The following is a 27,857-nucleotide window of genomic DNA, read 5'->3' on the forward strand; positions in this document are numbered from 1 at the left end:
AATGCCATCCACCGTTTACTGAGAAAACAACAAGTCGAATGCTGGACTTCCCAATTGTTAACATAAATGTATAAGTGAGGGGCGCGACATCCTGATGTGCACCTTCTTGTGGACCTTCTCAAGCGATTGCTATTTGTCGTTTTGAACGTGGTTTGTCAGTCCTTTTGTTTACCATGTTTAACCTGTCATTTTAGAAAACAAAGAATATATTGTAGTTCGGAATCCCCTTTGGGCTTATACAAGTTGGTCAGTAATTTGTTATGTGTCGATTCTCAAATTGAAACAATATGTTAATCCAGAAATTTGTAGGGAAAATAACTTGGTGTGCAAGCAACAAACAACCAACAGGTGGCACACATTCAACAAATGTATTACATAATTCATTAAATTCACAAATCAATACATTTGATGTACAGCAATTACAATGGCAGTAAACAATAGAGTGGTGGTTTTGCATTCAATTTCAACATATAATATGAAGGCAGTGGTCAGTGTCAAATACAAAAATAAAGTGGTGAAAGCAAAAGTTTCAGAGATGGGCTAGGCAGGGAATCAGGGATGATGAGCGATCCTCACATGAAAACTAGTCTAAAATGATGAACAAGCGCGAAACCAAATGTGCGAGAGACCAATTGTGTGAGAGACCAAATTGGTATCAGACACGCAAACAAGCAACTGTCTTCATACATATCGTCCAACTCACTTACGAGACCACAGACAAGTCCATACCAGTCCACGGTATGCCGGAAGTTTACACACCACACGAGTATCTACATGTAAATATAGTAACTTCCTGAAAACAGCTAAGGTTAACTAGTACCACATTCCTGAAGACTGCCCCAAACCATACAATGAGCGTTCCCTGAATGTCAGCAGAAACAACATAACACATCTATAATCATTACTAAACAATAAAGTACACAGTGCCATATAACAATACGAAATGGAATTTCTGATCGGAATTACAATTCCCTCCCACGGGTTTATAAACCTGAACGAGAAATAAGTTAGACCGCCTCATCTGTTTCATATTCAGACCTATGCATAAAGATTCAGAGTGAAAGACAAACAACACTCTCCACAAGATTGTATGACAAGAGGGATGTTTTCAAATTTCCAATAGTCAACCTTCCCTTTATGTCGAGAAATAGTCCAGCAGTACAAGTCTTTGGTATCCACAGTTCACTTTTTTCAGTTTTTTTCTACCAAAGAACGTCATACCACTCTTGCTCAAAAGTTGCTGCACCATGTAAAGCTGTTAAAAGATGTTAGGCTGGACATGTGGAGGACATATCCAAATGTGCCGCATCAATGTTTTTTCTGGTGAACGGGAAAATGACGGGTCATGGTGGAATAATACGTGGATAATACTGCATGCTCATGATAGACACAAGAAGATGGCCGTACGTGAAGTATATAATGATGAGTTCACACTTTTTTTTCTATTTTGTCACTATTTTCAGGTTATCCTTCATAGAAAGACGACATTTACAGAATCAGGGCTTCCTGTGCAACTATGTCTTTAGCTTTTTTTTATATAGACACACATAATGTAAAATTGCATATGTTGTCCGGCTTCTATATGCCATATTGTGTATGAATATTACAATTATGTAATGCTACGTGGAAATATGCATATGCAAAAGCACGGGAGTTATTTTATTTGATGATACAGCAATCAAGTCAAAGATAATGATATATTCGAGGAGTGGTGATCACGTGTGGATATTGTAGAATATTTGTCAACTTGCATACATATATTGTCTATTTAACAACATTGTTTCATAGTTGCCTCCTTCTGTTTTCATGTGTGTTTCACCAATCGTTGAAAGGTAAATTTTAGAAAGCAGCAAATGTTTGTTAGAAATATTATTGAAATTGACATCGCCTGAGGTTTTGGGAAATGTCTTTTAAAATGTGTGAGGTTCTAATAGCCACAACAAGGATCTACTGTATAAAATAATCATTGATAAATATTAAGCAATAAACTACATTTAATCAGTGATTGTTTATCTTGAAGAAGCACATCCTTGGCAATGTTGTTTTACAAAGTAATTTCTGTCTGGTGTCGATTGGATTACACTACTACAAGTATACAACCTTTGTCATTGCGGCTTTCCAGAGGTGCTGCAGTTGTTTACAGAAACATATGTTCTGCAGAAACAAATACTCGCCTAAAGCGGGAGTGTGCTATGATTTTGATACAAAATAGAACAACATTAATGCCCAATTGTTTTAACAATAGGAGCTACACAACGCCTGTCAAACACTTAAGGTAAATAGCATGATTCTACATTTCTAACCATGTAGGGTCTCTCCACAATCTCTTGTAGTAGTAATATATGTGTTCAAAGTTAATAGAATTGCCACAAGAATATCACATATTTCTACATAAATAGAAATGACAAAACATAATCTGTATAAAATCTCCTCTTGAATGTATGCTCTTCAGAATGTAATACTAAAGACATCAGTAGACGCAAATACTGTTTGACAATAACACATATTTCCAATTTGATTAACAGGATCGGGTGGTCAGGCTCCCTGACTTGGTTGATGCATGTCATCGATCCCAATTGCGTGGGTCGATGCTCATGATGTCAATAACTGGATTGTCTTGTCATGACTCGTTTATTTACAGACCATCGTCCTAAAGCTGGAATATTGCTGAATGCGGCGTTAGACAACACCCAACCAACCTTCCATTTTGCTACTGGACGGAAACCTGTTGAACATATGTATATATAAGTGTGTCAGTCCATACTGATACAGCATTTAATGTACAATAAACCTTTTTTATAGTTTTCAGTGTAGAGTGTGTTCCTGTACACACATGATGCCACTTTTCATTCTTACGAAGGGCGTCATAAGTTCCTTCCTAGGAGTCACTGTCTTGTCTTGTTTTCTTTCTAGTTATTTTATGATTTGTCTGCTCCCGAACTTAAGCGCGAGAGTAAAGGCATCGTCTCCCGTGTTGTCTCCCAAGTCAGATATGTGCCTTTATTGTATTTGAGTACTGCAGCTTGCTGGTGTAGAGCTGCCGTCATTGCAGGTGTCACGCCAATACTGTCCTTTGAGTTGATATCAAAATAATCAATGACATATTTCAACATTATAAGTTGTCCGTGATGACGAGCAAGATGTAAAAAATTATGTCAGTCTTTGTCGTCGAGAGTACGGTCAGCACTGCAGGACACCAAGTATCTGTACACGGCAATGTGACCTCAACGGACTGCTCTCGCCAGAGGAGTCTCGCCATTCGATCCTCTCGCGTTGATGTCAAAGTTGTCAATAACATCCTCTGCAGTGGTCTCATTAGAGCCTAAGGGAAACTTTCCGGTTTTTATTCAGATGATACACATCTGATCTCATTTCTGCCTTCATAAGGGCATTCCATGGTGTGACGTTCCTCTCTGACTCTCTACCTGATGACAGTTTTTCTATGATTTGCTTGCAGTCTACTTTAAGGGCAAGATTTAAGGCATCATCGCCTTCATTGTCAACTAGTGACAAATCTGCGTTTCTACTTTGCAGGTCCTCAAATACTGCAACTTTACCATACAGTACTGATGTCATGATGCATGTTAAACCGGCCTTGTCTTTAGTGTTTATATCAAACCTGTCTGAGATGTGTTTCACAACATCGAGGTGACCATATTTACAAGCAAGATGTAGAAGAGTGAGCCCATCATTGTCCACCAGAGTATGGTCAGCTGAACGAGACATCAGGAACTTCAGCACACTAATGTGGCCTCCAATAACAGCCCTCATCAGAGGTGTGGAACCATTCCTTCCCCTGGTGTTGATGTCAAAGATGTCAATGACCTTCCTTACTATGGCCTTGTTACCACCTTGACAAGCTGCATGAAGAACATTATCATTTTGCGGAGTAGTCAGGGATGGAATACCCCCGTTTGATGCAAGCAGATCATAAGCATCCATCTTTCCACTGACAGCTGCCATCATGATTGGCGTCCACCCGTCTTCTCCAGGACCATTAACGTCAAACAGTGGCAAGAGGTACTTTATGATGAAACGGTTTCCCCCCTGACAGGCAAGATGCAGTAAATTGTTCCTGGTGTGATCAAGCAGATTTAACTCATCTTGTTGTGATACAAGCAGACTGAACACATCCTTCTGACCAGCCCTAGCTGCATGCATTACTGGTGTCAAGCCATTCTGTCCCTTCTCATTAATGTCCAATATCTTCAGAAGATATTCTACAATGGCTGTGTTCCCTCCTTGACATGCACAATGTAGAACAGTATCAGTGTAGGCATCTATCAGTTTCAGGTCAGCTTCCTTTGACACCAGAAAGTCAAAGACATGTCTTTTTCCTGCCAAAGCTACCTCCATTATTGCTGTTCTCTCCACGTGACCCCGACTGTTGATCTCATTCTTTGGAAGTAAATATTCCACAATGTACATATTTCCACCTGTACAAGCTAAATTAAATACAGAATTGTTGTAGTCATCTTTCAGGGAAATATCAGCCCCATTTGAGACAAGCGGGTCAAACGCCCTCCTTCGTCCATTGACAGCTGCATACATCACAGCCGTCCTACCATCCTGTCCCCGACTGTTGAGGTCAAACAGTGGAAGCAGATGCTCTATGATCAACCTGTTGCCTCCCCGACATGCAAGGTGGAGGATGTCGTTACCGTGGTCGTCAGTCATGGTGAGATCCACTTCCTTTGAAACAAGCAAGTTGAAAAGATGTCTGTTTCCAAACCGAGCTGCAATCATCACTGGTGTGCAACCATTCCTTCCCCGGGTATTGATGTCAAGCCTTTGAAGAATGCACTGAACAATAGTCTTGTCTCCGCCCTTACATGCGAAATGTAACACATTGTCTCTATAGTCATCTATCACTTTCAGATCGGAGTTCTTTGAGACCAGAAAATTAAAAACACTCTTCTGTCGAGCATAAGCTGCCTTCATGATTGCTGTTCTCCCATTGTCATCCACACTGCTGATGTCAACATTTGGAAATAGTTGTTCCACAATTGAACTATTTCCACCTAGACATGCTAAATGAAATACAGAGTTGTTGTAGTCATCCTTTAGTGAAACATCAGCCTTGTTTGAGACAAGCAGGTCAAATACACTTCTCAGTCCATTGACAGCTGCATACATCACAGCCGTTCTTCCATCCTGTCCCCGACTGTTGATGTCAAACAGTGGAAGCAGATGTTTTATGATGAACCTGTTTCCTCCCTGACATGCAAGGTGAAGAATGTTGTTATTGTTGTCGTCAGTCAGCCTGATATCTACCTGTTTTGAAACAAGCAGGTTGAAAGGATCTAATTTTCCAAACCGAGCTGCGACCATGACCGGGGTCCAGCCATTCCTTCCTCGAGTATTGAGGTCAACTCTTGTCAGGAGATGTTCCACAATGGCTGCGTCCCCTCCCTCGCAGGCAAAATGAAGCACCGTGTCATTGTTGTCGTCAGTCAGTTTAAGATCAATGTCCTGTGACACAAGAAATTTAAAAATATGACTGTGGCCTGTCCAGGCAGCATTCATAATTGCAGTTCTCCCGTGGTCACCCCGACTGTTGATGTCAGAAGTTGGCAGAAGATCTTCCACAATAGATATATTTCCACCTAAACTTGCTAAATGAAATACAGAATTGCTGTAGTCATCCTTTAGGGATGAATCAGCCTCCTTTGACACAAGCAGGTCAAACACGTCTTTTAATCCATTGCCAGCTGCATACATTACTGGCGTCCATCCATTATTTCCACAAGCATTGATATCAAACATTGACAGTACATATTTCACAATTGAGACATGTCCACCATGGCATGCAAGATGAAGGATATTGTTCTTGTTGTCATCTTTCGGGTAAAGATCAGCCTTTGCTTTCACAAGCAGGTCAAATGCATGCGCTGCTCCATTGACAGCTGCCTTCATTGCAGGTGTCCAACTATGATTTCCTTGTACATCCCAGTCAATCTTTGTCAGCAGTGTGTTGGGTACATCATCAAGGAGGCATGCCAAGTGAAGGAGGCTGTTGTTGTCATCATCAGTCAAAGATGTGTCTGAATTGTGTGACATGAGAAGGTTGAATATGTCCCTCCTCCCAGACAATAGTGCACACATTATAGGTGTCATGCCATTTTCCCCTTGACAATCTCTATCTGTTAATGGCAACAACGAATTGACAATGGACTCATTTGCATAGATACATGCCAGATGAAGAACTGTGTTATTGTTCCTATCTCGTAATGTTAAATCAGATGTCTTTTTCTTGACAAGATAGTCCAGGAGATCATTCTTTCCAGAGAAAGCTGCACACATAACTGGTGTCATGTCATTCATTCCTCGGCAATTGATATGCCAATCAGTACCTTTCATCATCACTGTTTCAACACATTTCACCATTGACATATCCCCATATTCACAAGCCAAATGGAATAGGTCCTTGTTCACAGTATCACGTAATGTGATATCAGCTTGATGTTTTACGAGAAGTTTCAAAGTATCAATCTGTCCACCAGTAACAGCGAACATAGCTGGCGTCCAGCCATTCACAGCACGTCTATTGATGTCACAGTGAGGGAGAAATCTTTCAATGATGTCATTGTTCCCAGAGAAACAGGCAAAATGGAGAACGCTGTGCATAGAATCAGAAGACATAGTGCCTACATCTTTAAGCATTTGGTACACTTTATCTTCTATGTCTTTCCTTTTCCACATGGGATGCATGATGTACCTACTGAAAGTGCCAGCAACAACGGCTTCAGCCAGCCTGGCAGCAATGGTGTCACTGTAGGCATCTGAGAAATGAATGGCATTCTGTTCTACATGAGCAGCGTTGTGTTGCTGACCATGTACATGCTCACAAATGAACTTTATACTGCAGTTATGAAGGACAAGTTCCGGCTTAGTTTTCAATAACACTGACATGCATGTATCATGTATTAGAGGATGAAATAACGAGACAAGAGTTAAAACACGTTTCAGGTGTGCATCAGATTCAGTCTCCTGTTGCCTGATTTTCACTTCACCGTCACACATTGACTTCAGCAATAATTTTAGGGACTGGTCATCAAGTTGACTTGTGTGCTTATGAAGATCACGTTGAAGATAAAACAGAGACCTTTCAAAAAACGTTTCCTTGAGCCCTTGAAAAGGTACGTGTGTTGAGAAAAGTTTGCATGCCAGAGGGAAACCAACAGTTTCCTCGTATGCAATAATTGTACTCACATCAACGTCAGTTTCACATTTATAGTGACGTTTGTGTATTAACCATATGGCCTTCTTCTCTTCAAGTTTCTTCGATTTAGTCAAGTCTACCACTGAAGAGTTTTGGAAAAATATATGGCCTTCAAGTTTTGACATTGCACATTCAAGGTTGTTGCTATCTGTGGTGAATATAAGATACAGGTTTGGATGGTCGGTCCTCCTCTGTTCCGCTCCTCGTGTTTGCTGGAGACTGTGGTATCTTGTTTCCAACTTGGTTCTCCACTGTTCCAGGTGCCCGTGGAGCTCATAGAGAACTTGTCTCAGGCGATGCACATCCAAAAATCCACCCTTCTGAAATATGTCATCGAATATGGCACACACGCCCTTGCCCTGACCTAGGCAATCAGACAACTGAACAGTCCCAACATCCTCAACCAGTACCAGCTCATACCCCTGCTTCCTGTATTCAGCTCCCAGCATCAGGGCCATGGATGTTTTACCAGATCCTGGAGCACCACTTATTGTCACATGGCCAAACGTCTTCAGCTTCTCTTTCACTAAGTTGAAACTCTCAGTTTCAATGAATAGATCTTTGATATCCTTCATCTGGTATAGCAGATCTGTTTAGGTAAAACAAACAGATATAAATTATATATCCTTGCGGGATGATGAATCTTGAGAAAAACATATTTCCTAAAGAAAATTGTCTTCGTTTGAAATGTATCCAAATGGACTAACTCAGAAATTGAATGGTCACATTTGTCTAATAATAAAATGGTGAATGTGCGACGAGTAAATATCTACCATCAAGCAATTTGTTTACTGCCTTCAAAATATCAGGCAATATGTATATCGGCTGATTCAAACAAAATGAGACTGGATTTTAGACAGATTGACTGAAATGAATTAGACTCTTTAATGAATTATCCTCAATTTAATTTGAATATATATTCATCTTTCGAAGATAGAAGTCACTTTACTGTACATGAACCCAGTTCATACCTTTTGGTAGTTTATCTCCGTCTGAATGGCTCATCTCCTGAATCTCCTCGTCCCTTGGCGATGCTGTCAGAACAATAAACTCAATGGATTCACTGTGCATATCTGAAGCTTGTGGGTTGCAGCATTACTCATTTGAATATAACGTCTGTGTTGAAGATTACCTTGTCTATGTTCCATAAAGCTAAGAATTTGAATAGACTGAAACAATTGCGTCTATTGTATAACAACGTATACAGTTGAGTGAGTGAGTATGGTTTTACGCCGCCTTTAGCAATATTCAAGTTATATCATGGCGGGGAACATCAGAAATGGGCTTCACACATTGTACCCATGTCGGTAATCGAACCTGGGTCTTGGGCGTTCGCTCTAACGCTCTTACCACCAGGCTACCCGACCGCCCCACACAACGTATACAAAAGAGAGTAACAATGTCACTTTTTAGTACTCCACACTCATTAATTAACCCCAACAATACTAAAAAGATCAGAGTGTACTCACTGCACTGACCTGCTTCAGGCTGCAGATCAATCAAGCGCACTGGAACATATTTTACGTTATATATTATTTTACTATCAAATGAAACATTCCAAACAAATAAGCCAAAGGTTTTGACAACATTATGATTATTTTGTAATGGAGTGGGAGCAGTTTTCTGGGGTACATTTACATCAGTTTTATTTTTGCTCTTTGCACATGATTCGACTTCAATTTCAGACACTATAAAAGACAAATTGTAGTTTTTTGTCAGAAAGGTGGGCGGCTGAATAATGGTTTGCGAATCGACAACTTATGGAAGTCACACAAGGGTATAAATATTTAGGTGGGTTTTTTTTAGCAGCAGGCTGTCATGGACAGAAGCTTTATGCAATATAGCTGTTCAAGCTAGAGTGGTATTAATCAACTTACTAAAAAACATCAATTTTATTATTAAAAGCCTTATTCTCAAAATACTCTTTTCAGATTATTTGACGCTAGGATATCACTTATGCTATAATAAGGGCATTCCATAAAATGAAAAAACTTGAGAAAGTTTATTTATATGTGTGCAAGTGGTTATAGAATGTTAGACCATATACACCGAGTAGCGTTGTATTGGGTGAATTTGGCAGATTCCACTTACTTCTCAATGCAGCGATGAGAGCAACTAGCTTGAGGCGAGTACTAATAATTGCCTATATTGTTTCATTCAACATAAATTAGTGACATTTTAGTCAGACTTAGCTTGTAATACCCTTTAGGTCAATACTCAGAACTCGATATGCACATGATTTTCATATACTGATATATTGCATTGGTTGGGTGGGGTGTGCGGGGTCTTTTAGAGGTGCTGTTAGGCAACAAACAAGTCCTCTCTTTCTTGTAATTTGTGTTAATGTCGGGTGCTGACGGTATATTAAGACATTAACCTTTGAACGCAAACCTGGCGCCATCTGCCTTGTTGCAGTGGTAATGCGTTAGCAGGTAGATGAAGCGCGCATAAATTAGAGTAACCTCCCTTGGTATATATACTTAGTCAAAACTCCGTCCCACCGAATGACATCCCCCATTTCCTCCCGGTACAAAGAGTGAGTGAGGAGCTTGTTTACATATGTCGTTACACCTGGAAGTGACTACCCGGAGCGAATCGTTTCTGTAAGGTCAGGTGTACCTGTATAAGGACGATTCGAGGGCGATTCAATGTCTCCTTCAACTTCACTTGCGATGTATATCAGAAAACACCGACTTTATTCTGCCTGCTTCCAACACTGTTTACTGTTTACATACCAATTGTATTGCCTTTTCACGACTGTAACCTAACCCTTTGTTGTTCAATATAATTTGTTGATTGTTCATTGATCTTGTGTGGTTATTTACTGATTTCACACAAAAATAAATGTTTGGAATGTACCGTTTTCTGGGTTAACCTTACGTTTCAACCATTTAGGATTCAAGACCTACACATCACTTATTTTCCATTCATATTAATTATTTCATTTTCGGGGTAACATGCTTCAACAGATAACCCGGACTGATTAGTCTCTAAAGTTGGCGTTCAATATTATGTCCAATGGTCGCTACATACGTTTACATAAAAAATGTTTTCAATAAATATACTTTTTATATTCATCTCTGTATTGTCTTTTTCCTTCTTTGGAATATGATTCAAGACTGATTATGGTCTGGTGTTGATGTTAATGATCTTCAGTACCTCAGGGAAATAAATGATACAAGAATAGTGTTCAGGGGACACTACAATCAGCAGTGAGGGCCTTATGTGTTATACGTGGACATTGGATACCCGGCCACCTCTATCTTTATTACTTTTGAATGAGGTATACTTACGACGTTCAGCAGGACTGCAAAGAAAAGAATACATTTGTCTTACAAAGTGTGTCATAGTCAGATGCATATCATTAGAGACAGATATACTTAGAGCATGGATCATAACATCACTTAGCTACAAGATGGTGATTTATTAATCCTGTACCTTTCATTTCTTCAAGGAAGAATTCACTGTCTTGAGGACGCTACACAGTCACATATTTAAACGTTTACAAGATGTATTTAATCATGATTCATATACTGTTCACTGCTGTTTTGTCTTTTATGGCCAGTGGAATGTTTCAGCAGATAATCAAGACTATATATTTACCTGTTATCAGAACGCCCCCTTCTCCGATTTCTGCAAAACATCAGAAGAAAAAAAACAAGTATTGCAAGTAATATTTTGTATTATTTATGGAAGTCCACGCTACATATTGCACTTTTAATACTGACATGGTGTGAGCCACCATGAAATAAGTCCGTTATGAGTGAAAGATCACAATTTGACATCTTTTTCGTTCAAAACTACAGGTTTTTAGGACCATCTAAATACAATTTACAAGTCAAGCAACAATGCATATGTATTGTAGAGATACATAGCATCAAACATATGTATTGTAGAGATACATAGCATCAAACATTTGTATTGCAGAGATATATAGCATCGAACATATGTATTGTAGAGATACATGGCATCAAACATTTGTATTGCAGAGATACATGGCATCAAACATATGCATTGCAGAGATACATGGCATCAAACATATGTATTGCAGAGATACATATCATCAAACATTTGTACTGTAGAGATACATAGCATCAAACATATGTATTGCAGAGATACATGGCATCAAACATATGTATTGCAGAGATACATATCATCAAACATTTGTACTGTAGAGATACATAGCATCAAACATATGTATTGCAGAGATACATATCATCAAACATATGTATTGCAGAGATACATAGCATCGAACATATGTATTGTAGAGATACATGGCATTAAACATTTGTATTGCAGAGATACATGGCATCAAACATATCCATTGCAGAGATACATGGCATCAAACATATGTATTGCAGAGATACATATCATCAAACATTTGTACTGTAGAGATACATAGCATCAAACATATGTATTGCAGAGATACATATCATCAAACATATGTATTACAGAGATACATGGCATCAAACATTTGTATTGCAGAGATACATGGCATCAAACATATGTATTGCAGAGATACATGGCATCAAACATATGCATTGCAGAGATACATGGCATCAAACATATGTATTGCAGAGATACATATCATCAAACATTTGTACTGTAGAGATACATAGCATCAAACATATGTATTGCAGAGATACATGGCATCAAACATATGTATTGCAGAGATACATATCATCAAACATTTGTACTGTAGAGATACATAGCATCAAACATATGTATTGCAGAGATACATATCATCAAACATATGTATTGCAGAGATACATAGCATCGAACATATGTATTGTAGAGATACATGGCATCAAACATTTGTATTGCAGAGATACATGGCATCAAACATATGCATTGCAGAGATACATGGCATCAAACATATGTATTGCAGAGATACATATCATCAAACATTTGTACTGTAGAGATACATAGCATCAAACATATGTATTGCAGAGATACATATCATCAAACATATGTATTGCAGAGATACATGGCATCAAACATTTGTATTGCAGAGATACATGGCATCGAACATATGTATTGCAGAGATACATGGCATCAAACATATGTATTGCAGAGATACATAGCATGAATCATATGTATTGCAGAGATACATGGCATCAAACATATGCATTGCAGAGATACATGGCATCAAACATATGTATTGCAGATATACATGGCATCAAACATTTGTATTGCAGAGATACATAGCATCAAACATATGTATTGCAGAGATACATGGCATCAAACATTTGTATTGCAGAGATACATAGCATCAAACATTTGCATTGCAGAGATACATAGCATCAAACATATGTATTGCAGAGATACATGTCATCAAACATATGTATTGCAGAGATACATGGCATCAAACATATGTATTGCAGAGATACATGGCATCAAACATATGTATTGCAGAGATACATGTCATCAAACATATGTATTGCAGAGATACATGGCATCAAACATATGTATTGCAGAGATACATGGCATCAAACATATGTATTGCAGAGATACATGGCATCAAACATATGTAGTGTGGAGATACATGGCATCAAACATATGTATTGTAGAGATACATGGCATCAAACATATGTATTGTAGAGATACATGGCATCAAACATATGTATTGTAGAGATACATGGCATCAAACATTTGCATTGCAGAGATACATGGCATCAAACATTTGCATTGCAGAGATACATAGCATCAAACATTTGCATTGCAGAGATACATAGCATCAAACATATGTATTGCAGAGATACATGTCATCAAACATATGTATTGCAGAGATACATGGCATCAAACATATGTAGTGTGGAGATACATGGCATCAAACATATGTATTGTAGAGATACATGGCATCAAACATATGTATTGTAGAGATACATGGCATCAAACATATGTATTGTAGAGATACATGGCATCAAACATTTGCATTGCAGAGATACATGGCATCAAACATATGCATTGCAGAGATACATAGCATCAAACATTTGTATTGTAGAGATACATAGCATCAAACATTTGTATCGTAGAGATACATAGCATCAAACATTTGTACTGTAGATATACATAGCATCAAACATTTGTATTGCAGAGATACATAACATCAAACATTTGTATTGCAGAGATACATGGCATCAAACATTTGTATTGCAGAGATACCTGGCATCAAACATTTGTATTGCATAGATACATGGCATCAAACATTTGTATTGCAGAGATACATGGCATCAAACATTTGTATTGCAGAGAGACATAGCATCAAACATTTGTATTGCAGAGATACATAGCATCAAACATTTGAACTGATTTCCTGCAAAATCCAATTTTCAGTCTTGAAATACTAACTGTTGTTATAATTTAGATATAGTGACTGATTATTCGCGTTCTGAAATGTTTTTAAATAATGTTTTTATTATATCACTAACGAACAAGAGAAACATAATATATGTCTGTACAGTCCTGAGACTTGGTGATTTTTACGAAAGTAAGTTGACGTCAAACGTCTTTCATTATGACGTCATAGCAAAATTATATCCTTCCTTACCTTTTCTCCTGGGGGTCACATATGTATATTCAAAATATTTCCCAATAAATGCAACATGCACGACGCCTTACACCCTATTGATACTGCGTAAAATGTCAGCAAGGATGAGTATTGTTTCATTTCATTCAACAGTGACACTCTGAATCATACCCGTGTTGAGTAAAACATACACTTACAGTCTGAGCACCACCACAGCAAGGATGATAGCGACGACGATGATGACGATGAACACTGGGATAAGAATCGCAGCAAGATTCGTGGGTTGTGTTGTGGTGGTGTCGATAGGACCGTTCGTGGTTGAGTCAATAGGACCTTTCGTAGATGCGTCTACTAAAATATGTTTTCAAAACCAAGAATAATAATACACTTTCACAATGTAACGAACAATAGTTTAGATTTATATGTAAGTGTGTTTTCAAAATCACAACGTTTCTTTGCAAAGACATGTGAAGATCCAGGTAGTGTGCTGGTCTTCAGCAACCCATGCTTGTCGTATCAGGCGACTGTGGTTGTCGTGTGAGGCGACTTACAGGATCGGATGGTCAGGCTCAGCTGACTTGATTGCTGCATATCATCGTATCCCAATTGCGAGGATTGATGGTCCAGACTCGATTATTTACATACCGATGTCATATAGCGGGAATATTGCTGAGTGTGGAGTTAAAGAACAACTAACAAACAAACTTTGCAAAGGCAACCATGACTATTTTAAAGGCAAATACATATGTAGCATGCTTTAACCTAAACGCACGTGTGTGTGTGTGTGTGTGTGTGTGTGTGTGCGCGTGCGTGCGTGCGTGCGTGCGTGCGTGCGTGAGTTCATATGTTACGTCATAAGTGCAGTGTTGCTGTCTCACAGGGACGAGAACAGATATGTCCCTATATCTGACAATATGTAGCTATAAAACCATGAGCAATATATGTGGCCCACCAGGAGTTTAGGGATCCTATGAGTGAAAGATCACATTTCCACTTTCCATTATAGTTTAAAACTACAGATATGTTTGCAAAAAACAATTCACAAGCTTCAATTCATATTTATGGCAGAGAAACATGACATCAAACATTTGAACTCATGTTCCGATATATAACTGTTTATGTAATAATTGCAGTTTTAGGACAAAGTGTCTGATGAACTGAAAGTAGACCTGTATGCTGACATGTTTTGAAATAATCTTTTCTATTACATTACGAACTGTCGGGAGTGACACTCAAGAACGTTGACGTCAAACGTCTTTATGACGTCAAATCACAGTTGTACCAAAGCTCCGATAAGGTCCATTCTCCTGGGGGGTCGCATATCATGCATATATTAGAAAACATACTGAGGCAAAAACGAAAGGCAATAAACAACAGAATTTATAGTTGAAATACGCCATGTGCCAGCAACAAACACAACTTGGCATCCTATTATCTTTATGCCAAGTATATTTTGATTTGGATCAGAATTTCAGGCTACTGTGCAGGATAAATACAATTTATTAAATACACTACTTTAACATACTGAATGAAGTATTTTGCTTATAGGGTTAGAACAATATTACGACGCAAATAAAGTCAATCAAGATCAACATCAATCATAATGGAACTGAATAAATTGAAAATCAAACCTTGTCCAATGTTACAATAGTCGCCTCTATTGTCTCCACTACAACCAAACGTGCAGATGCCATTTTGCCGATTACAGATGTTTCTCAGGCAGTTCTTGCTGCAGGCTTGATCACAGAGGTCCTCAAACCACCCCGGAACACACCCCTCCGAGCACTTCCCTGTCACCTTGTGGCAGTGCCTGATGTTTCTCTCTGGATTGACGAGACAGTTGGAAGGGCAGTCTTTGCTGCAGTTTTCTCCATATTTTCCCCAAGTGCAGCTGTCTTGTCCGTGTGCTGTAAGTAGTGAAAAGTTGAAATAGAAATAAAAGTGTCAGACCACATTGACAATCACGTTATAGTTATGAAGTGTATACAATAGAGCAGTGTCTGGAGTCAACATTTGAAAAAAGTATACCGGAGGTATATCAGGATGTACTTGTGATCAACGGAAAGCTTGGAATATCTAATCAGGCATGAACATGTCTTAGGAGCTGTTTCCATTATTTAGAGTTAGTGAGTTGGGTTTAACGCCGTTTTTAACAGTATTCCAGTTATATCGCGGCTTGTCAGCTTAATGTGGGAGGAAAGACCAAAGTGATGTAGGTCTGAGACGTTTACCATTTCGGTGAAACCCACGAGCACGGGTATGGTGCTGACACACCTTGAAACATACTTTGGGCGAACCATAGGTGTCTGGCGTGCTCACGGGACGCAACTCGCGGAGCCTTAGACGACTGCCCACCCCCCACCCACCCCAAATTATTCAGAAGGAACACAACAGCTTCATATACATGGATAATTCTTTACCATGAATATGTATTTTTTTTAAAACGTAAATGTGTGTGATGCTTCTAGTACTGTTCCTTCAATCAAATAAATATCAATTGTCAAAGCAGGGTTATGGTTAGTTCAAAACGTATTGAAAGCATAACATTACTATGCCTTCATTTAGCTATGTGTTTATTGTTAAGTAAACGTTATGATTTCCTATTGGAGGAAATAGTGCACAGTTGAGAGAAATTATTGCTCCCTTTCCACAATAGCTGACAATAGCAGACGACAGTAGTACATAAACACGTACACATACACACAAACACGCGCACGCACGCACGCACGCACGCACGCACGCACGCACGCACGCACGCGCGCGCGCACACACACACACACACACACACACACACACACACACACACACACACACACACACACACACACACACACACACACACACACACACACACACACTACCTACCCTCACAAACAGAACCCTTTGCGAATTGTCTATGGCATTGGAACTAATTTGTTTGTTTATATGGACAGAGGTGTTAGTCTGTGGTACATGTTGTGACTCTGCCTGATGCTTAGTATTAAGATGATAAAACAAGGTCTGGTGTGTTGTATTTATATGGACAGAGGTGTTAGTCTGTGGTACATGTTGTTACTCTGCCTGGCACTTAGCATTAAGATGATAAAACAAGGTCTGGTGTGTTGTATTTATATGGACAGAGGTGTTAGTCTGTGGTACATGTTGTGACTCTGCCTGGCACTTAGTATTAAGATGATAAAACAAGGTCTGGTGTGTTGTATTTATATGGACAGAGGTGTTAGTCTGTGGTACATGTTGTGACTCTGCCTGGCACTTAGTATTAAGATGATAAAACAAGGTCTGGTGTGTTGTATTTATATGGACAGAGGTGTTAGTCTGTGGTACATGTTGTGACTCTGCCTGGCACTTAGCATTAAGATGATAAAACAAGGTCTGGTGTGTTGTATTTATATGGACAGAGGTGTTAGTCTGTGGTACATGTTGTGACTCTGCCTGGCACTTAGTATTAAGATGATAAAACAAGGTCTGGTGTGTTGTATTATATAGACAGAGGTGTTAGTCTGTGGTACATGTTGTGACTCTGCCTGGCACTTAGTATTAAGATGATAAAACAAGGTCTGGTGTGTTGTATTTATATGGACAGAGGTGTTAGTCTGTGGTACATGTTGTGACTCTGCCTGGCACTTAGTATTAAGATGATAAAACAAGGTCTGGTGTGTTGTATTTATATGGACAGAGGTGTTAGTCTGTGGTACATGCTGTGACTCTGCCTGGCACTTAGTATTAAGATGATAAAACAAGGTCTGGTGTGTTGTATTATATAGACAGAGGTGTTAGTCTGTGGTACATGTTGTGACTCTGCCTGGCACTTAGTATTAAGATGATAAAACAAGGTCTGGTGTGTTGTATTTATATGGACAGAGGTGTTAGTCTGTGGTACATGTTGTGACTCTGCCTGGCACTTAGTATTAAGATGATAAAACAAGGTCTGGTGTGTTGTATTATATAGACAGAGGTGTTAGTCTGTGGTACATGTTGTGACTCTGCCTGGCACTTAGTATTAAGATGATAAAACAAGGTCTGGTGTGTTGTATTTATATGGACAGAGGGGTTAGTCTGTGGTACATGTTGTCACTCTGCCTGATGCTTAGCATTAAGATGATAAAACAAGGTCTGGTGTGTTGTATTATATAGACAGAGGTGTTAGTCCGTGGTACATGTTGTGACTCTGCCTGGCACTTAGCATTAAGATGATAAAACAAGGTCTGGTGTGTTGTATTTATATGGACAGATGGTGTTAGTCTGTGGTACATGTTGTGACTCTGCCTGGCACTTAGCATTAAGATGATAAAACAAGGCCTGGTGTGTTGTATTTATGTGGACAGAGGTGTTAGTCTGTGGTACATGTTGTTACTCTGATGGGCACTTAGCATTAAGATGATAAAACAAGGTCTGGTGTGTTGTATTTATATGGACAGAGGTGTTAGTCCGTGGTACATGTTGTTACTCTGCCTTGCGCTTAGCATTAAGATGATAAAACAAGGTCTGGTTTGTTGTATTTATATGGACAGAGGTGTAAGTCTGTGGTACATGTTGTTACTCTGCATGGGGCTTAGCATTAAGATGATAAAACAAGGTCTGGTGTGTTGTATTTATATGGACAGAGGTGTTAGTCTGTGGTTCAAGTTGTTACTCTGCCTGGCACTTAGCATTAAGATGATAAAACAAGGTCTGGTGTGTTGTATTTATATGGACAGAGGGGTTAGTCTGTGGTACATGTTGTTACTCTGCCTGGGGTTTAGCATTAAGATGATAAAACAAGGTCTGGTCGACTCAGAGACAGTGTGTCTGATTGTTGTGTCAATGTTAAATTCTTACATGGCATCTATGATACCGACATTAGTTCCGACTAGTGCAATGATCCACACGCATATACACGCAAACACAACGCACACACACACACACGCAAACACAACATACAAACACACACACACGCACACACACGCACACACGCACACACTAACATACACATTCACAAACACACACACATACTAGTGTACAAACTTACACAAACATACACACACACATACATACACGCATATACATAAACACACACACACGCACACACACACGCACACACATGTACACTAACATACACATTCATAAACACACGCGCATATAAAAACACACACATACACCCACACACACTACCTACCTTCACAAACAGAACCCTTCGCGAATTGTTAAAGGCATTAAAACTAATTTGTTTGTTTTTTAGAAAATATAAGATTGACCATCATACAACACATCACACGTGGGTGGAATGGACTTGGCAACTGTGCATGTTTGCCAAAGGTAACAGAAACAAGCAGCAAGTGGCGGCATGAGCGACTGTGTATTCAATATGTGCATGGTGGTGTCGAAGAGGTGGGGTGAGGTGAAATCTGGTTTAACGTCGCGTCCAAGATTATTGCTCTTATACAACAACGTGCATGCACGCGTGTGTGTGTTTGTGTGTGTGTGTGTGTGTGTTGCTGCTTGTACTTTAATGCCGATTTACAGTGCTAGCTCATTGAGATACCATGCCGCAGTTTAACATGAATACTGCACTCCGAGCCGACCTGTCCTTGTTTTAGTATCTTTATGCCGAGCGCCAGACAGGGTAACAACACATAACATATTTTAACGTATTTTGGTATGACGCGGCCGGGGATCGACACCCGAACCTTCTGCTCTCCGGGCGGACGCTCTACCACAAGACCACGGAGGCGGTCAGGTGGCGACTAAGTACGTGGCATGGTGGTGTCAACATATAACAGCGCTAGGTTATAAAGAAGTTCACCACACCGTATACAACCCTAATGCTCAAACAGCCTTGTATCATTTCAGTACTCACTGACTATCAGCAGAGTTTGGTAGAGGACAAGCACGGCTCGAGGGGCATCCATCTTGGAGCGCCTGCAAATAAAAATATATAGTTGTCATATTTAGCTGGTATATTCTTTTGCATAATATATTAATTACTCCAAAGTCGAACCAAAATGTATGATTCAACATGTCAAAGAATAAGGCAGGAACCTGCTGTATTAAATCACCAAGTTAAATGTGACATACTAACGTGTCTGCTACAGGATACCACATCGACTTTGATGTGACTGTACTAACACCGACCTGGATGTGACTGTACTAACACCGACTTAGATGTGACTGTACTAACACCGACCTAGATGTGACTGTACTAAAACCGACCTAGATGTGACTGTACTAACATCGACCTAGATGTGACTCTACTTACAACGACCTAGATGTGACTATACTAACACCGACCTAGATGTGACTGTACTTACACCATCCTAGATGTGACTGAACTAACACCGACCTTGATGTGACTGTTCTAAACACCGACCTAGATGTGACTGTCCTAACACCGACCTAGATGTGAATGTACTAACACCATCCTAGATGTAACTGCAGCTAAATTAAGTAAAGTCAGTATTCTCCACCTATATTTTACTCTATCATATCAAGTTATCATATTTTGTAAATGAGAGTGAGAGTGTATGTGCGGGATCATACATGCCCGATATCGGTTTCACGTGAAAGGCACATAGGTGTTAAATTTTCTCTATAACTTTCTTTGGGAGTGCTTTCAGCTTCTGCTCCAGTTTCGGCGATTAATTAGATGGAACTAACTACTTTTATATCAATGTACTCTTTGGTCGTTTGATCTTTTTTCGAAATACTCTGACACTTACGTCAGTTGATATGGGATAAAGATATAATTCCCAACGGTGTGAATAATCATAAAATATTGTTTAAAATTCCCGAACCAATAAGCATTAAAAAAAAGATTAAAACATTATATTTATTTGGGGAATATCGTTTAGGGGAACAGTTAATAACATAAACTTAGCGAATGCTCCCTAACCATGATTTATGCCTGTAACATTTGTTTATTATATTCACACTTGTTAATGACATACATTCATATTACCGTGTAATATATATCTAATATTTTTCATCAGCTTGCTTACAACCAATTTGAATATCTATTTTAAAATTGCTTTTCTATTTGCAGTTATTCCCTTTTAGCTAAATAATGCAATCAGCTGTATGTATGGTCTGCGTTAACAGCAATAGCTGTTACAAGGGAGGCAACTCTATGTGTTAAATGCCTGCAGTGAACACTCAATTGTAGCGAGGAGGACATTTTTTATACGTCTATGTCAGCATGGAGAGAAGAATGGAATCCGTTTGGTGTTCCTTGCTATTCCAGGCATCTGTCTGTGAGAAAGATCCAGACCGATGGAGGGAAATTGGTTACAAAAACAAATTTAGCATTCACTCATTTATTGCATTCTTCATCATCACATTGGAGATTTAACTTGCGCTTTCCGGCCTTTAGCGTATGGCGCACACGGGGCTGCGCTTATACTATTGGGGAAAAAGCGTAAAGAATAAATAAAGAAGTGCAACCCCCCAAAATATAAAATGTTACGGCCTAATCTAATAAAAAGCTAAGGGGGAGGGGTTTGGCTGGGTAGGGGTGGGGATTAAAAGAATATGATAATATGGAAAGTAGGGCTTGGGTTGGAGGGATGGGGGTCAAGCGGTTGAAGGCACGGCGTCGTCTGGCGAGCGTGTGTGGCATTCTTTGTAAAATAAAACCCCGATGACTCATTACCATTGCATAACAATTACGAAGCACTATACAATTTGACCAGATTACATATTTGGGCAATATGTTTGGCAGACTGGATGCGCAGAAACTGACAAACTCTGTTCATGGATTTGCAAGCGTGAAACGCTTGTGTGTGTTTTATTCCGGGGGCCTCAGGTATTTTATTCACAACACATGCCGGATGTACTTTTCTACGTTTGTAAGGAAATATTTGGTTCACAAGTCTCGAGAGTCCTGAAATTAATTTATCGGTTTGAAATGAAGATAGAAAAGGTTAATATTCGCAGCCACACACATCGTATAACGACATGTTTGTATATAAAAAAGTTAAACTGATATAAATAAGGATGTAATTTATAAAATAAAACAAAAATGAGGATGTAATTTATAAAATAAAACAAAAATGTATGTGTTTTTGCTTTTGGAATGGTTTACAGATATATGTAACTGTGAAAACAATGTGTTGACATCTGATTGATCGCGTTCACTCGATAGATCTACCTCCCTGATGTTAAGACTCTTTTGACTAACCACGGCTCATATTTATATGCACGATCGCTGTCTGGTCACTGAGCGAAACTTAACATTTTCACCGATGTCTGGAGAACACAACAGAGAAGCAGTCTGCAAGGGAGCTCTCCATTGTGACGTTAGGTCACGTGATGACAACTCTCGTGGTCGCCGTTTGTGACCAACTGGTGTTATTCCGGGACAAGCCGAATAGCGACTCGCCCGTGGCTATTTGTGCGACCTGGTTCCCTTTAAGAGCAAACGGGCTAAAGAATTGTCAACTCGATGTGTGATGATTCACGTACATTTCCAAATATATTATATATATTTTAGATGCAATTTAAAACACACCAGGACATGCAGTATTACACAGTATGATTGAACACATTTAACAGTATCTTGGGTATAGGTTTCGATGCAAGACATGCGTAAAATATAATATTATTCCTTTACGGAAAGGGGCGAGTGGTGACGAACCATCGCAATTGGTATTATACAATTATTTTGAGATATTTAAGCCACAGGTCACATTACTCATTTTGATATAAAAAATAGCCTTACTACAGACTATGGTGTAGTATATTATAGCGTGTTTGGAAATGATCGAACTGATTGGTATAATATATTTTGTTTTATTTACACCATTTTTACGCCACAAACACGTAACACTACACATTGTTATATAAAGAAACATCCTTGAACGGAAAAAGGACAACTGCAGAATGTTCATATTGCTTTGTATATATATATATATAGAAAGCACAGTAAAGTTCCAACTCTCAGGCACAAAAGAAAAATAATTAAATAAGTGGACATGAAGCAGTACCATATAGTTACGTGAGTCACGTAACTATATCTTAATACTTTATGTCCTCTATTCAGTTATTGCCTGATGAGACTCGTACGTGGTCCGAGTTGAAAGCGCTAGCCAATTAAAACTGTGTTCAGTCTTACTCCACTTATTTCATTATTACTATATCTAATTTAATATAAATAAAAGGTATGTGAAAATCCTCATCGTCACCCCACAATTGGTGTTACAATTTATTTTTTTTATTTGTATTTTATTTAATTTACAGGCATGGCACTCTTATGCATTATTATGAAAAAAAAAACCTTGCGCATTTTTCATATAAGTTTACACAGGGAGCGAACATTGATCTGGGAAAGGGACAACTGCTGACAGTTCTCATTTCCTTGTATATATACGGTGTTCCTAAATCATTGCCGCTACCCCTATATTTGGAATAATATCATTATTATTTTTAGTATGAACATCCTTGCGTATTTTCAATATCAATTTAACGGGAGGCGAACGATTGCATTGGACAACTCCAAACCGTTCAGATTGCCTTTTATCGGGTGTGGGAAAATCATCGCCCCTAACCCTACTATTGGAATTATAAAATAATCATTTTGAATATATAAGTGACGGAAACATCCTTGTGTACAAACTACTTATAATGTCTTGTATATAGCGTGTTGGAAAATCACCCCCCACAATAAGTTTAATACAATTATGTTAAACTATTTATGCTTTTGACAGGTCACTCTTAGACATTATCAATTTAATAAATGGAAAACTATAAAATGAAGCCAACAATGCTCAATGTCACAGTCGAAGTAAAAACAATATTTTCATTAAAGGTTATTTCACATTACTGTAAGTTTTCTTCTATAGTTGGTGAAACATACATATTCACGGATACCATCTTCCATGTTTGGTTGATGCTACTAACATAACTACATACGACAGTGTTTATGTGTAAGGGAAATAGGGTGGGAAAAACAAAGCAAGGCACAAAGTGAGCAGGGATCACTAATACCCCCGACCTTCACTTCAACATCTGCTGGGGAACAATCTACATATTGGAGATATATTGATGCCTTAACGTGTCAGCTGATTTTTCTTACAAAGCACAATGATATAACATAGCAATGGCATGATTCAAAGACGCAGTGGTGCATCAGCGGCAAGCTTTGCCGGATACAGTACACTTGACATGGGTTTGTCACCGGATTTCCTTTCAGGTCGGAAGTATACAAATAAGTTCAAAACATGAAAAGGCAATATTTTCTCTGAAAATTCATTAACCAAAATCAGTACAAATATTCCAAATAAAGATTAAAAATTGCTGTAACCCAAATATTGAAAAGAAACTTTGCAATGTACCTCTCCTTTTGATAAAGAAAGAGTTCGCCAAGTGTGAGAGTGCTTGAGTATGGTTTTTATGCGCTTTTAGCAATATTCTAGCAATATCACGGCGGGGGACACCATAAATGGGCTTCAAACATTGTACCCATGTCGGGAATCGAATTTGGGTCTTCGGCGTGACGAGCGAACGCTTTAACCACTAGGGTACCCGACCGGCTCGCCAAGTGTGAGAAGAATCTATGCAGTAGTTCAGAAATTATAGATTCCACAAGAAAATGTTGTCGGAAGGGCGGACTGAATTCTCATGGTATCGGTCTTAGAACACAGGGCCTTTCAACACGTTTTTGTCTGAAATTGTGCATGATACACAAAGAAATAAAAACGGGTTGTTTAAGATAATTTAACAGGGTTTGAGCATGATATGGTGCGTTATTTGGAGCCAAATCAGACTGTATACGCAACAATTGTCGACCCTTTATTCATGCAAGGGTCCAAGGGTTATGGAAAGTGTATGGAAAGTGTTGGTGGTAACCTACCTTAACTCTGACACAACTAAACCCATGAAGATCTGGTTAAGTGATGCAGGTCTCAGACGTAAACCACTTCGGTTTAACCCACGAGCACGGGTATGGTCCTGACAAAACAAGAAACATAATCGGGGCGAAACGGGTTTTGAACCCATAAGCCTAAGTTTCTGGCGTCCCCAATGGACGCAGCTCTTCACAGTGGTTAGAATGGGTCTTCCGCAAGCCATGAATGTTGTAATAGGCGACTAACGGGATGAGGTGGTCAGGCTCGTTGACTTGATTGATGCATGTCATAGTATTCCATTTGCGTAGATCGATGCTCTTATCCAAACCGCTGGAATACCGATGAGTGCTTTGTTTAAAAACAAACGAATCTGACAAAACTAACCCTAAGGATCAAAAAGGCACGCGTAAATATAATAATATGCATTTTCCGATACTATAAAATAAATGCCTTGAGTCAAATCGATTTTCATTATACTACTGGGTGGTGAACATATTCTGCATTCGCCCGGCTGACACTACCACAATAAAAGTGACCATAACCCACCTGAGTGACCTCCTGACAGTAAATGCGTAAACAGATCCACCATGAGAGTCCACTACACTAAATCAGAACCCGTTGTGACAGTGCGGTTTCAGCCGTCAGTGCAGATCGAGAGATATCTATCTGCAGGCTGTGAATGGATGATATTGTGTAAGATTTGATGTTTCTTAAATGTACATCCATCCAGTTATTGAAACTGGCCATGTTTATCCTATATTTAGTTCTGTCTTTTTCAACATGATGACATATTCTCAATGTGACCACAGGTATGTTCAAGTAGGTGACATTTGGTGCGGAACTGTGGGTGATGTGTTTAGCTATGCATGTCATTTTCTTTATTGCTGCTCTGAGGCTAAACTGTGCACACTTGTACAAGTAATAGCTGTTGAATGCTTTATTATTATTTTTAAAACATAACGTTACTATAGAATTCAATGGGAAATAATTTGGTTGTGTGTTACCATGACAGTAGCATTTCACGCAAATAATCAATTGGAAAGAGTCGCGTCCCTTGCAAAGAGGCATACCACTCGATAAAAATAGCCTTTATCTGGGGCAGAGACTGATGTGACCAACTCTCATTAGGTTCCGGAATATGAGTCGATTTTAACACTGCTTTGTTAATGATATGGCATTCAGAAATATTTGTTTTATCAATATACTTGTTCTCATATTCTTATTAAATGCCTTAATCTACTATTTCGACGGTACACTTCCTTTGAGGAAAGTATTGCTGTATAATGCGTCGCTAAAAATAAATATATCCCCGGCTTTGGGGGAAGCCCCAGACTTCAACGAGAGCAGAGTCTCACATATGGCAATGAGCTTTATATTACTTTATTCTACTGTTTTCTGGTATGATATAATGACAGCGTGACTTTGAACAAAGAATGTGTTATGTTCTCCTATATCACTTGGGTATAAGGACAGCATCAATGAACGGCATGGCGGCTGCCAGTGAGTACATACCAAGCAGCTGGCGACTGCGCATGCACCGAGAACATCAACACAAAGACAGAACATGAGGCAATCTGGTACATTACACTGGCCACTTACCGTACAACGCAGAAACTACTGCTACAGTCAAGACTACATTGTTAATCCCGATGTGGATTCCCGTCTCTCTCGGTTAATGATCCGATATCTGCACATGTGTGTGTCTCTGCTTTGTGTTGTTAATGCATTAGGTGCATAGCTATATAGGTCAACCGAGGCCTGCGCATGTCGTAGGAAGCGACATCATAGACCGGGTAGTTAGGCTGGATTGGATCGAAGATCATGACGTCAGCCACTGGAATTCTTTTTAGCTTAATCTAATGTTTTAAGTGTGACGTTGAGCAACAAACAAGTAATAGTGTTGTGTTGTCTGCTGCTTCCTATTTAATCATGTGTTTTACAACCTCATTGCATGAACAGTGGGTGAGGTGAGGTGAAATAGGGTTTAACGTCGCGTCCAAGATTATTGCACTTATATAGCGACGTGCATGTACGTGTGTGTTTGTGTGGCTGATTGTACTAGTCCGGACTGATGCCGATTTATAGTGCTAGCTCACTGAGATACCATGCCGCAGTTTAGCATGAATACCCCATTCAGACACAGTATACTGACTCCAAGCCGACCAGTCTTTGTTTTAGCCCCTTAATGCCGAGCGCCAGACAGGGTAACAGCAAGTACCATATTTAACGTCTTTTGGTATGACGCGGCGGGATTCGAACCCCGGACCTTCCACTCACCGAGGGTTGGGGCATTGACACATGCACACAAACACAACACTACCAATACGAGAACAGGACCTGATGTAGCTAAACATAAAGAGTAGGGCACCATGAAATATAAATGTCAAGATCGATCGTCAGAAGAAACATAAATTTTGAAAAAAAATGAATGCAAAATATAGAACGGTTTCGGAACCATAATATAACACTCAACACATGCGAACCATTGCACGTAGATCACTCAGCTCACCCGTGCACGTGGGAAGGAGTCAGTCTTAATTTTCAGATATATCGCTCTGATCCAGGAGTATTGTTGATCCAATCTAATCCAGGAGTATTGATGATCCCATCTTATCCAGGAGTATTGTTGATCCCATCTTATCCAGGAGTATTGTTGAATCGCTCTGATCCAGGAGTATTGTTGATCCCATCTGATCCAGGAGAATTGTTGAATCGCTCTGATCCAGGAGTATTGTTGATCCCATCTTATCCAGGAGTACTGTTGATCCCATCTAATCGAAGAGTATTGTTGAATCGCTCTGACCCAGAAGTATTGTTGATCCCATCTAATCCAGGAGTATTGTTGATCCCATCTAATCGAAGAGTATTGTTGAATCGCTCTGACCGAGAAGTATTTTTGATCCCATCTGATCCAGGGGTATTGTCGAATCGCCCTGATCCAGGAGTAGTGTTGAATCGCTCTGGTCCAGGAGTATTGTTGAATCGCCCTGTCCAAGAAGTATTGCTGATCCCATCTATTCCAAGAGAATTGTTGAATCGCCCTGACCAAGAAGTAGTGTTGATCCCATCTAATCCAGGAGTATTGTGGATCCCATCTAATCGAAGAGTATTGTTGAATCGCTCTGACCGAGAAGTATTTTTGATCCCATCTGATCCAGGGGTATTGTCGAATCGCCCTGATCCAGGAGTAGTGTTGAATCGCTCTGGTCCAGGAGTATTGTTGAATCGCTCTGATCAAGGAGTAGTGTTGAATCGCTCTGTTCCAGGAGTAGTGTTGAATCGCTCTGAT

The 27,857-nt window shown here is 39.4% G+C and overlaps 1 protein-coding gene across 2 annotated transcripts; it reads right to left on the bottom strand.

Annotated features, from left to right (window-relative positions):
• Positions 1 to 354: 354 nt before the first annotated feature.
• LOC124128290 (serine/threonine-protein phosphatase 6 regulatory ankyrin repeat subunit A-like) lies at positions 355 to 26,372 on the bottom strand. Of its 2 annotated transcripts, none has more exons than XM_048394983.1 (9): positions 26,168 to 26,372; positions 19,588 to 19,649; positions 15,383 to 15,658; positions 13,949 to 14,099; positions 10,826 to 10,855; positions 10,516 to 10,529; positions 8,692 to 8,730; positions 8,194 to 8,256; positions 355 to 7,811 (listed from the first exon to the last, which is right to left on the bottom strand). In XM_048394983.1, exons 2-9 carry the CDS (start codon positions 19,637 to 19,639, stop codon positions 3,316 to 3,318), a joined length of 5,121 nt encoding a protein of 1,706 aa, XP_048250940.1. In that variant the 5' UTR covers positions 19,640 to 19,649; positions 26,168 to 26,372; the 3' UTR covers positions 355 to 3,315. The 2 variants fall into 2 exon arrangements, with proteins under 2 accessions (XP_048250940.1, XP_048250939.1); XM_048394982.1 differs by having other exon boundaries at positions 13,949 to 14,102.
• Positions 26,373 to 27,857: the final 1,485 nt, after the last annotated feature.

The sequence above is a fragment of the Haliotis rufescens genome, unplaced genomic scaffold, assembly GCF_023055435.1.
Source record: "Haliotis rufescens isolate VD_foot unplaced genomic scaffold, xgHalRufe1.0.p SCAF_137, whole genome shotgun sequence".
NCBI lineage: Eukaryota > Metazoa > Mollusca > Gastropoda > Lepetellida > Haliotidae > Haliotis > Haliotis rufescens.